Source organism: Vulpes vulpes, chromosome 15, assembly GCF_048418805.1.
Source record: "Vulpes vulpes isolate BD-2025 chromosome 15, VulVul3, whole genome shotgun sequence".
Classification (NCBI taxonomy): domain Eukaryota; kingdom Metazoa; phylum Chordata; class Mammalia; order Carnivora; family Canidae; genus Vulpes; species Vulpes vulpes.
The window spans coordinates 10,120,216-10,133,256 of record NC_132794.1 but is presented as its reverse complement, the minus strand read 5'-3'; the positions used below and the strand labels follow the sequence as shown (position 1 = coordinate 10,133,256).

At 49.4% G+C, this 13,041-nt stretch overlaps 1 protein-coding gene across 2 annotated transcripts in view; it reads right to left on the bottom strand.

Annotated features, from left to right (window-relative positions):
- Positions 1–13,041, bottom strand: part of RUNX1 (RUNX family transcription factor 1) — a 249,926-nt gene that overhangs the window by 35,703 nt on the left and 201,182 nt on the right. Inside the window, exon 6 of one of the 2 annotated variants that reach the window (XM_072740750.1) lies at positions 3,373–3,564. The exons of the other annotated variant lie outside the window; for it this stretch is intronic. Coding sequence (XP_072596851.1) covers positions 3,373–3,564 — 192 coding nt within the window. The remainder of the gene's footprint in view (positions 1–3,372; positions 3,565–13,041) is intronic. 2 annotated transcript variants of the gene reach the window in all.

The following is a 13,041-nucleotide window of genomic DNA, read 5'->3' as shown; positions in this document are numbered from 1 at the left end:
GTCACTCATGCTCTTGGAGATTCTGGGCAGTTGTTAGCTTCTGAGGTTCAGTTGCTCTGTCTATAAACCACAGCACAGGATTGTGGTGAGAGCGGAATAATGTATACAAAAGGCCTGACCTGTGCCAAAATACACCATAACCGGTCCAGTGAAAGAGTTAAGCCTCACACCTGGGAGTTTATGGCAACGCACGCGAGAACAACAAAACTGGCCTCTTTGTCCAGTTTTGACAGTTTTCTGCATCAGCAAATATTTGGTATCCTCCCCAGAAAGGAAGGGGTTATGCAGGCTTAAATGTGGTTCATCATTTTTGGTAAATCAAGAGGCAAATTCTTCAAATGACTTGCTGGGGTTGCCTGGAGCCATCTCTAAGGGAGCATGTGTGACCGATCCAGCATCGGCGACTTCATCTCGCTGGGATCTGTGCTGGTCCCATCTTTTAAAAGGACACGTGTCCATTTTCCCTCCCACGACTGAACAAGAACCCTAAGACTCGCCTGGAGAAGTTCGCGATGACGTCCCAAACGAGTCGCGTAGCCATGACAAAATGACTTTCTATTCAATTTTAGGAGCTGGTAAAGGAGGAAGTTGATATTAACCTCAGCCCTTTTAATAGTTAAAACCTCAACAAATAAACAGTGGTTTGGTGGCATGGCAACCTGCCCCCCTTCCCTCTTCCCTTGCTTCAGATAATTTGAGATGCCTATTCTGAGGGGTTCTCGAGCACATCTGATTCTAGATAAATAAAGGCGTTTTTCTGGATCTGTGATTTCCTAGTGCCAGAGTTCAAGGGGCAGACATAGCTCTCCAGATGAGGTCCCAGCCTCTCTGTCACCCCACGATCCCTCCAAAGCCCCGGCTGCTGACGTTTCCCGGTGCTGAAAACATTCACACACCCGTAAGGCACCGCTGAAGAATTGCCGTGACCACCTCTGGGATATTTTTCTTACAACGATGACTGCCATTTCAAAGAGAGCCATAAACACATGCTGGATTTTTATATAAAGCATCTTCTTAAGTATAATATGGAGTCTCTAGAGCTAAGCCAGGAAAATAAGCATTTTCCTACTTGTCAAGAACAAAATGAAGGTTCTGGCTGAAAGAGACTTTACTCTTATCCCTGTTAACTTTCTAATTTCAGGGGGGAAAAAAATCCCTAGGGTCTACTCAAAACATGACTAGGGTAAAAAAAAAAACAAAAAAACCCCACATTTTTCTTATTTCTTATAGAAAATTAAAAAAAAAAGAAAGAAAAAGGAAAAGTAGTTTTACATGAATGTATCCTGGGTAGTTATTTTTAAAAAGTTCCTCCAATTTTACAAGTGAAGGACTGAAGAGCAAATCATATTTTGGAAAGAAAGAGCTTCAGCAATATAGTTAACACATTCTTTAGAGTAGCAACCAAACCTCTAGGGCACTCTAAAAGCAAGTTATTATTACTTACATGTTGCAGAAGTAAAAAGTTTTTAAAAGGAACAAGAAAGGGGAGAGGCTCTGTGTTAAACCTGATACTCTGCTAAGCATACAGTATTCCAAAGAGCCGAAGAATGCCCGTCCGGCCTTGGTAATGTCTCCACCCGAGAGCTGCTGGCGGCCCAGGACAAGAATTCACTTACCACCCTCCCCCTCTTCTTTTGGGGAAAAAGAGCCTATCTGACCAGGAGGCAAATCAGATCTGAGTCATTCCTCACCAAAACTGTCCGCCACGAAGCCAACTTAAAGGGTGACCATTGCAACTTGCCGCCCTGCATCTTCCCTTGCTTTTAAAGATGCTTAATAGTTTGGGCCCCAATACCAGCAGAGCGAGGAAAAATCCTTTCTCAGCCCAGTAGGATAAATTGTCAGTTATGGGCTGAGACCATAAGAAAACAGGAGTCTTCCCTCTGATGTAACGGATGGAGGTCTGAGGATGGCATAAACGAATTTCAGCGGCCCCGCACACAGGATCAGGGGATCGCCTTCTAGAATTTGTTCTGTTCGGAAGGAAAGGACCATTTCACTCCTCACTCATCCCTCTCACTTAACGTGCCATTCGATCGGATTTACCGTACACGCTTGCATTCTGGCATTAAAAAAAAAAAAATCAATATGCATATCTCGAACAAGTATTCATGATAAGCACCACAAAACTGATGATCTCAAGGAGGCCTTTTCCTAAATACGCCGAAGATGCATCTGCAGATGAGAGCTAACCCGCCCAAATCAAGCTTTACGTTTCTGTTTGGGGACAGAGGGGCCACCCTTCAGATGGACCACTTAGCAGCTGTGTGCCTGCTATCTGACAGGAAGTCTTGTCTGGAAACTTTCCATTCAAATAACAGAACCTCCCCCAGACGCAGGACTAGGAGAGCTCGAGGCATGAGCCATCAAATTCTGTGCAAGGGTGCTTGCTTGCCTTTCCAGAGCCCCCCAAAAGCATATGCTAACCCCCAAAGCGAGCGACTGGTCCCAAAACCTTACAGAACTCAGGACAGGGACATGTCCCACGATAGGACCCGCACAGAGAAATCGCCTGGGGAAGCTAATTTCTGCGGTCCCAGAGGGCAAGTAGCATGTCCCTGGCTGGCCACCTGCCCTCTCCCCCAGATGTGTTGCTTATCTCTCCCTTTGAGTTGGACAAACCCGCTGCTTGGAGAATCTCACTGTGACCATATCGTACGCAGCTGTGTCCTGCCCAGCACAGAGAAAACAACTGGATTTCAGAAATTCGAAATGGTATCGCAGAGCAAATCATCACAGACAAGAGTGGCTTCTATGGTGCAAATGAACTGTGCGTCTTCTCTCATTTGGCACAGCATGTTTTATGCAATTATTGCATTTTACCCTGTTTTTGCAATTGCTGGCTAAACCCGGGTATGTGGGTATTGGGAGGGGGGGCCCACCTGCATTCTTTATTGGTTGCAAATTTATTTATTGTAACTAATACCTTTGATGTGATGGCATCCAGGCTATCGTAGTATTTCTTTATATTAAAAAAAAAAACATATAGATACAAACCCCACAAATAATTGAAGGCAATAAGAACTTGAAATGTCCTGACTTTCACCTTGCTTGGTGTGTGTGTGTGTTCAAGCCTCATGGGTAGGTAGGAAAACAGCATAGCCAAAGCTAACTCAAAAAATTCAAGATATTATCTACACATAGATATCTATCTCTCCATATCCTGGGTGCCAGTGCCTCTCGATCTGGGGATCTCATTACGGTGCAGATCTGACTCAGTAGGTCTGGGGCGGGCCAGAGACTCTGCTGTCTAACCAGCTCCCAGGCTGCTGGGCCGAGGACCACCCGTTGAGCAAGGAGCAGAAGCGAGGATGGGTCTGGGGGGTGTGGCCCGAGGGTGAGGCGGGAAGCGGGCTCCCTCCAGGTACTTACCCTGCATCTGACTCTGAGGCTGAGGGTTAAAGGCAGTGGAGTGGTTCAAGGAGGCCCGAGGGTTGGGTGTGGGGGCTGGGTGGTGTGGGCTGACCCTCATGGCTGTTCGCCGCAGCTGCTCCAGTTCACTGAGCCGCTCAGAAAAGGACAAGCTCCCGGGCTTGGTCTGATCATCTAGTTTCTGACGATGTCCTATTGTGGGGAGGGGGGTGGGGGGTGGGAAGGGGAGAGGGAGGCAAGGAAGGAGGGAGGGAAAAGATCAGAAAATGTATTGTGGATTTGCTAAAAGTCGGGGTTCTCTTGTCTTGCCCCTCCCTGCCCCCTCACCCCCAAAGTGGATTTGCTGGAGATTGGCGCACCTGGCTGGCTCCCAGGGGAGATCCAGGGCCACTGACCCCACAGGCCACGGGGTGCTGCCCCAGCCTGCGCCCCATCTCCCCAAGCCTCTGCGCCCGTCCCCGCGGGGCAAGAATGCAGCGGGCATACGGGGATCGTGGTGGTGTAAGGTCGGGAGCGAGGGAAGGTGCATTAATTGCTGGCACTTGGCCACGCGCTGCGGGCTGAGCTAGGGCAGCCAGGAAAGGTGCCCTCCCTGTGGCATCAGAACAGCCGCTCCTCGCTGCAGACCCGGCCACGGGCAGCAAAGTGGGCCGCCCAGCTTAGCGCACGCCCCGTCCAACAGGAAATGAGGTGTGGCTGCAAACCCACAGTCCTGGGGGACTAGATGCAGGGCATGGGCAGCCCCTCGGCCCCTCTTCGCTCCCTCTCCTCGAAAGCTTTTCACGAGCATCCTTCAGCATTCTTCCCCGAAGCCCGCTTCCCGCCCCCCGTGTACCCTCTAGGAGGGGGTTGACAGGAAGGTGTAGCCAGGGCCTCATCTGGAACCTAGAGGTTGTGCCAGCAGACTGGATGAGCTTCCACCAGGGGCTCAGCGATCCAGGGTGGACAGTTGGGCCACTCAGCTGTCCGCATAGACAGTAAGGATCCTTGCCGTGTTCCCCCTGCAGTGAGCAGAGGCCAGTCCCATGGGACAGGCCGGGAAGTCTGGGCCTCCTGTTTGCTCCCTTTATCCCCCCAACAAGACGGCTTTAAACTGGAGGCTCAAGGCCTGCCAAGCAGAACCCAGGCTCAGGATGTACGGATAGAGCCACCATCCTCAGAGGAGAGGCCCCTGCTCCTTCCTCACCTCTGTGGTTCGAATAAAGGCTCATTGACCGATTCACACACCCGTCCCGTGCCCCCTCCCACCCCCCATCGTCAGGTGGCCCCCAAACAACATTGGAGGAGCAGCCTGCCTGTTGCCACCATCAAGAGCTCTTTCACATGCCCTGCCCCAGACCTCAGTTAGAAAGAGGATCCCTGGACTCCACTCCCCGCCAGCCCGGGGTGGGAGAAGTAGATTGCAGCCCAGCTCCCAGTCGCTACAATTACAAAATTAAATTTTATAACTTATATTATGGTTCCAAATCTCCGTGGCTTGCCGTTTCTTCCCGCTGCCAGGCCCCTTGGCACAGTTGACACCGTCTCAAATTCCACACCAAAAAAAAAGGACCCACTATACTGCAGTGATTTTTATCATGAACAAGACCTGGTCGGCTCCGAAATGAAGAGAACGACTTAAGCATAATATTTGTGTAGTTCAAATGCAATGCTCCCTCTTTTCATGTGTCACCAAGGCAAATCTAGACTCTGATTCAGCCCTGCAGCCCACAACACTCGACCTAAACACAAACAGCCTGAGTCACACAGGGCCAGCACACAAGTGAGAGGCCTCTTACCGACTGAGTATTTTAAGCACCGGCCTCGTGGGCGAAAGGCCATAGGGCCAGGTCCTGGAACAACCCCTGTCACCCCTTTCCCTCAGAAGTGGGAAACTGTCTTTTTCTAGAACATTCTATTTCAGTCGATCATGGTGTAACCGTGGTGCCTCTGGAATCCTCCTTCCTCTTATCTTGGTGGCAGATTCTTAGCTTCCTGATGACTTAGGCTGAAAAATCTGGTATTCTTGCAGCAAAAACAATTCCAACGCAGAAGCCACGCAAGGCATGGCAATTCAGCCTTTTAAATGCCTCGCACGACCTAATGGCTGGGATTAGGAGTTGAGCAGAGAAGAAGGCAGGAAAAATGATTCTGGAGGCTTCTACTGCCCCAGAAAGAATGCCGGCTGGCGAAGTAATGGTGCAGAGGCTTCCAGCAGGTTTTGTACCCATTTCAAAACTTCACATTCCTTGGGCACCCAGTGGCATTTTTAAAGAACACCGTGTCAAGGACAGTGGGTGATCCAGGAGAATGATGTGTGTGAGATCATTCTAAATGCAAACACTCGGCATTTTCAGGTCTACGGTCGGGCTTTGAGGAAAGGCTGTCAATTGTGTCTGTCTCGGCCACCAAGATCGGGGACCCCGTGCCACCAAAAAAAATGGAGCGAGAGTTAAGTCATTTTAGGTAAGCCACTACCGTGGCTGGGCACAACGTGCGATTATTATTATTTATTTATTTGTATTAGTCTCCTCTCGTTGCTCACATGTTTTAAAAAAAAAATGTTTTAACATGTGAGCAATTTCTGTACCAGCTGACACCTGCCAAAATCGTAGTCATTTACAGAGATTAGCTGATGACTGCCTGCTTTAGCAGGAATGTTCAGGCATAACTTTCAGAGAAAACAATTCTTCACTCTGAGCTATTTCCTAAGCCCTGGGAGTCGGGAGGCTGAGTTGAATGCTTGGAGGAGTGGGGGAAGCGTGCACTCCACACCCTCCCCACATGTGATCCTGGCAGTAAGTAAGAGCGTTATTGTCTCTGCAGGGAATCTTGAACCCCTTCCTCACCGAGGTGCTGGAACCCGGCTGCAACACCCAGGCACGGGGGGTGGGGTGGGGGGGGGGTGGGGTGGGGAATAAAAAGCATTATCATATTAAAGGTGTGGTTCGGATGCATTTATAAGCTAGATCAAAAGAACACCTCATTCTTCTTTTCTGAGGCCATCAGATTTCATGGGCCAAAGAGCAATATTTTGTACGAAATACAGAAGCTTCCGATATAAACTTTCAAGCTGGGGGAAAATGAATGCTTTATGTCTCCGGTTTCCTGTATCTGTGTGCAATTAAAATGTCAATTTGCCCCCTAGATTTTAAATACAGGAGTATGGGAAATGTCCACTATCAAACTCACTTTTCTTCCTTCTTGCTGAGCACTGGGCTTCAGAGGGCAGCAGGGAATTCAAGGCTGGATCAAATCTAGTAGACTTACAATGCAGCCCTAAACGTTTGCATGTCGGCGGCCTGGCCTTCTGAACACACTGGAAGCCAACTGAGAATGTTGACACAGTGGTCCTTAAAATAGTGGCTACCAAGAGACTTCATACTAGGACATCTTAATGAATCTTGACCAGAGTTGAAAACGATGCTAAATTGTGTTTCTCTACTACCACTCCCACATGTTGAGAAAAGTCTTCGCTTAGGATTTTATTATAAATGCAGAGTCATAAAAAAGCCGAAAGAAAAAAAAAAAAAGAAGAAAAAGAAATTAATCCCATCTGTTAAATTTTACTTCTTCAATTCCAAAGACATATGTCCCGTAGTTTGCTGGGCTGGCTGCCCACAAGGCATCCCTAAATGTTATGATATCTGTGATGGATAATGAGGCCGGCTTTCAATTTTCTGCTATAAAAACTAGACTGAGGAGGTATGCATATCTCATCCATAACTGAACTGTCTTTTTCAAAAAACCACTCACTGCTGAACTGTGAAATACGCCGTATGCTCCTCTATCAGAGAAAGGAGGTATGGCTAAATTGTCACCTTCCCCTGGAACATTCTGGCCAGAGAGAATGATTTTATGGCGGTTTGTTAGCCCATGTTTCTGGTACGGGCTTACTACTTGTCTTGATAGATTCTCAGCAGAAAACGTAGGAAGGTGTAGACTAAAAGCATGGTCATGATGCGCAGTTGAGGAAAACGTAGGCAAGACGACAATACCAAGAAGATACCTGCGTGTGTGTGTGTGTGTGTGTGTGTGTCCATCTCCATTTGTAGCTTAACATCCTTAACATTGTGATTCTTCGTAAAAGCATCCACGTATTCCAAAAGATGCCTGCCCATCAGTCTGATACTAACAACACAGATCTGGATTAAAAAAACATGGATTGTCCACCACCACCACCACCCCGACGCTTAATTTGCTACCGCCTTGGGAAACTGGTGTGTGCAGAGAACAGCTCATTTCTTCCTGGTACAACAGTCTCAACTCCAGGTCATTAAAGTCCCGAGGACAGGAAAGGAATCCTACTGAATGTGAATGTGATCCTTCCTTAAAGCAACTCCTAGGTAATGAAATAAATCTTCTTAACTGCAAACCTATCTGTCTGCTGGCTAATTTAACGTTGGGCAGCACTATCCCATCGGGTATATCACAATATAAAATACGGCATATGATATCTATGTCACTCTCTTATATATTAGAATATATATTATATATATATATATATATATACACATTTATATATGTTTATATATTGCCTAATGGTATATAAACTTTGGTAGCCTAACTTTTCCCTCCAGCCTCTTCCCTTATTACTAAACTAGGAGATCCGTACAAAGTTAGAGTACTTCAGAACTGGAGACGAGCTGGAGAAATCAGCCTTGTGTTTTAACCCACGCGTGAGAAGTGAAGTTCAGAGAGGTTATGTCATTTATCTAATCTCACACAGCCAATTAGGAAAACGAAGGCAGGCCCTAAAATACATCCACTCCCTCAACCCACCCTGCAATCTCGCTCAATGCAATTATAAATACCAATCTCTGTGCGCTCCCAGTGAGTAGAGAGGAGAGGTGTGCACTGTTAGGTAGTTCGAGGTCATGGGGCCCCCAGAGCGCCATAAGGATTTGCATTTGATGATCCCACTTCTATTCCCAGCTTGCAGTTAGGGCTAGAGACGTATTGTGACCCATAGTAGAGAGTGACGTCTCACACACCTGAACGAGCCTCCGAATTACGGGTCTGCCTCGGTAGGTCTGGGGTGAGGTCTGAGAATTTAGATTCTAATAAGGCCCAAGTGATGCCGATGCTGCTGGTCAGGGACTATACCCCGGGGATTTGGGTGAGTCTTCCCGATGGTACATGTGTCTTCAGTGAGCTTCTCATTTGCCCTGAGCTAGACATGAACACCCCAAATACACCAGAACCGTGTTTAGACTACGTGTCCACGAGCACCAAGTGCTGGCCTTGTTTTGGTGACAACTATGAGGTGGTCTTTTTCTTAATCTTTTAACTCTTCAATGTATGCAGAGCAGCTGAAAATGCCAATGGTCTGCCTGACAGATGGGTGACCGTTGACCGTCTCTCTCCCACCAGCACTGGGATGAGTCAGTGAGTCACTGTGGCTGTACTTGGGCTGATCTGTAAGGGGAGCCCAGAACTTTCAAGTGGGAAAGTAACTCTTGCCCAGCCATGTAAGGAAGGGCTTTGAGGAAGAGCAGGGAAGGTTGATGAGGAGCCTGTTCCATCCCAGTTGAGACTTCTGGGTGCCCACAGGGACGGGGGTGCTAACGCAGGCGCTCTCGTCCTTCCCTCCCCTAGAGAAACAACATGGCACCAGGGAAACGTGGCTACCAGTCTGCATGTTAAGAACCTCCATTATAAATCTGCCTTTTCCACCCAACTTTCCTGCGGACAAGAGCAAGTCTCTTCATCACCCAGCCTCCTTATCTGAAAGCCTGGAATTAAAGGACTAAGACGGATTACTCCGAGGGGCTCTAAAAGCATTCACAGCAATTATATCTGCAGCAATTAGCTACTCAACTGGTTCTCGTTGGACGCCTCCAAGCACAGGCTTTCTTGAACAACTTCATATGACGTTAGGACTTTCAAAGGTTTCTTTCTGTCTTTTTTTTTTTTTTTTTTTTTTTTCTGCCAGACACCTGGCCCGTGGGAGCCAGTCCCAGGCTCAACTGTCAAACTGGCCTTTGGAGCTCGAGCTTGGACCTGGGGTTCTACCCTCCGGTGTGCTGGTGGTCAGCAGCTTTGCACAACACCTCCTGACACTTGTGTCTCCCTCATTCTCCTGCTGTTTTATGAGTGGCCTTTCGGACAGTTACTGGCAACCTAGGACATAAGTCTTCCTGTGTCCTCTCCTCCCTCCCCTTAAGCCTTCACTGAGCCTTTCTTACTGAGCCATCCTACTTACTGGGGCATCACATTCTGGGTTTCGGCCCCTTCCTCATTATCGTTGAAAGGCTACATCCAGAGGCAGTGGGCCATTAGATTCACCTCAAGACCTCCTAGCAAGTGTCAGGAAGAAAGCCAGTCTGCTGAACTTTACTCTAGGGTCTCACTTCCCTGCTTTTCTGATTGGATAGAATATAATGACAGTAGGGGAGCCTGGGGGGGGCTCAGTCAGTTGAGCATCTGACTCTTGGTTTAGGCTCAGGTCATGATCTCAGGGTCATGGGATCAAGCCCTGCATCAGGCTCTGTGCTCAGTGCAGAGTCTGCTTGAGATTCTCTTTCTCCCTCTGCCCCACTGCCTGCCCTGGCTTGTGTGCATGCGAACTCTCTCTCTCTCTCTGTCTCTCTCTCTCTCTTAAATAAATAAGGAAATAGAAATCTTAAAAAAAAAAAAAAGAGAATGATGCTTTTTGATCCTCTTCCCATCCCCTCTCATCAGCAGCAAGAGCAGTGTAAGTCTGAGGTTAATGCTCATCACCCTGCCTGTACAGTGGTCCACTCCCCCTCACCCACGCGCCTTGGGCAGGTGCCCTCCTCCCTTCTACACATGGATAATCACACTGAGCCAGTGGAGAAAAGTCCATCAGGATGCTGCTTCTTCCGAGGTAATGTGCTTCAACATACTTAGGGATCCACAGACACGATACTCTACCCCAGGAGAATCGCCAACGGGGACATGCCTTTGGTTGGAAAGAGTTTTGGTTCTCTTGCAGGTGGCAGTAGGTAAGCGAGTGACCACAAGTCTGGTTGTACGTGGGGCTTCCCTATCCTGGGGCTTCCCAAACCATGGTCCTGCCTGGCCCCTCACGTGGCATAAAGCACATGTTGTAGAGGCCCGGCTGGCATTTTGTTAAGCCTGCTCTCTAAGGTGAATACTCCCTATTTTGAAGCTAGGAGGCAGACAGTCTGAATCCCCCACTTTGCTCCAGCCACACCGGCCACCTTGCTATAAGTCCTATAGGTCTGCCTCAGGGCCTTTGTACCTGCTATTTCTTCTGCCCGGAACACCCTCCTCCCAGATATCTGTGGACCATATATCCACCCTCACCTTTAAGCCTTTGCTTCAATTTCATCTTCTCCCTGAGGAATTCCCCAACACTCTAGTTTAAATGACAAACTGCCGACCCAGCCACTCCTCAGCCCTTTTGCTTCGGTTGTCTCCATGGTACTTATTAATGTTACTTGTGGTCTGTCCGTGCCCACTGGGCTGTAGGCCCCACGAGGGTGTGGGGTTTTGCCTCTTTTCTTCACCTATGGGTGCATCCGGCACAGGACAGGCTCACCAAACACTGAACGGGTGTTCAGACCCTGCATGACGGCTGCCGTCCACCTGTCCCCCATCAGCCTGTTGGAAAGCAGAATGTGGCTGAGGCGAAGGAAGCTCGAACTCAAGTTTTTCAGCTGAAGTGGAACCGCGGAGGGCTCCGAAAAGCCACTTGTTGCGGAAACATGCCATAGTTGAGCTCATCAAGTTTCAAGCAGAACTGTCTCATTAGCAGCCAGACAGTCTGCAAAGCTTGTGCTCTCTAGTGTTTTCTTCATTGGACTAAAAAATACAACAGGATGGATAAAAGGCCCTCGCCCTACGTTAAGCCTCACACCCTCATGGAAGCAACGAGATGCTGCAATTCCCCCTGGGGTTTTTGGTAGTGAGTATTCTCTCACACACGCACGCACGCAGACACACATGCACACTGTCCTGTGGGCCAAGACCTAACCAACTGCTAGAGACAAGTGTAAAAGGAAAGATACACAAAGCACCAGTCGGACGGAGAGGCCACGGCCGCTGGGCCAGAGCCAGGGGAACAACCAGCACAGCCTTCAGGCGGAAGGACGTGGCCCACGTGGGGCCTGCCCCCCTCCCTCCCAAGCCAGGCCCCCAAGATTCACGGGACAAAAACAGAAACCAGACTGAGCTGCTGCCATTGGAGCCTCCGAGTAACAGGCAGTGGCGTTTTTAGCTCACTTGCATGAGCTTTTTGAGACCTGGACCTCCCTGAAAGCAGAGGAGTCCAAATCTGCAGTCGCTGGTCGCCACTGGTTACCTCCTGTTTCTGTCTGGTGACTCAGGAGGTAATTGTAGCTTAGGGCGGAGAACCCACCTGGTTTCTTTTGCTCTTGACCAGAGGCAGCCCTCGGTGGTGAGGGCGGTGGAGGCAACCCCATAGAGGGCGGGGTGCAGACAGCTCACAAGTTCAAGACCCTTTCTTCTCCATCAGCCTGTAATTGCAAGCGTTAGCCACTCTCCTCGATTAAGGGCAGGTCTCCAGAAAACCCCGTTACCGAGCGAGTCCCAAGTAACCCGAGAGCAGTTACGGCTGGTAACATGGATTCATTTCACGGAGGAGCTCCTGCCCCCACGGAAGGGAACAGAAGGTGGCTTCAGGGGGTATGTTTTGGTGGCGGGGTGGGGGGGCAATACTGAGAGGTCAGTATGGACCTAAATGTTGCCTGGAGCTTCTGAACCAGCTGTGGAGTCCTGGTTTTCAGCAGAGCCAGCCCCAGGGCAAGGCCCTGGGGACAAGGAGAACATGATCCCAGAGGTCCACAGATCCCACCTGCTTCACTGTGTGGCCCCGGGCATTCCTGTTCTCCACACTGGCCACCCACCCTCCCTGCAGCTCTCCTCTCCGCATCAGCACACACCCCAAATGAGAGCCCATGCCAGCTTGGCACCCGAGTGAACGCTAGGTGAATGAATAAATGAAGGAAGGGGTGAATAAACTCCCCTTTCGTAGGCTGGACTTATTCTGGGATGTGCACCCAGCAGTGTGCAAGCTGCTCTCTACTCCCCTGTATTTCTGAAAAGGGTAAGTAAATGCCCTCCCATTCCTAAAAGCCCTGTCTGCTGGGTTTTCCCAGTACTGGGGGGTGGGGGGCAGCATCTGATTTCTCTCTCTCTCTCTCTCTCATGTCATAAATGGCAACTGACTTTGGGGCTGTCCTTGTGGAAGCAGGAGACCGAGGGGCTGTCAAAGTCCTTTAGAAAGGGGCTGAGTGGGCCCTGCAGGTGCACAGAGGACCATGGCACCCTGGTTCCTGAGCACCTGCTGGTCAGAAAAGCAACAAGTCGTTTTTAATGGGCTATTAGCCATACCTCACACCATCCAGAGGAAAAGCTTTCAGGTTGTGTGGGGGATGCTGACCTCACTGAGCCGACCTGTTGTCCATGCACAGCTGAGAAGCAACATCCATCTATAGGGGAGGGAGTCCTCCTCCCCCAATAGGCAAGTGGCTATTTGTCTGGGCTTCCCATAGAGCTGTGACATGGTGATGAAAACACTAGCCCCACTGCCTGCCAGGTGACACTGGGAGGGAATAGTCTATTTATTGCAAGACACAAATGCCCCCTATTCAATCCTGGTGACCAGCATCTGAGCCAGTTATGGAATGAAGGACGAGGAGGCTGGGGATAGCTGCCTAGAGAAGGCAAGCAGCCTTCTCC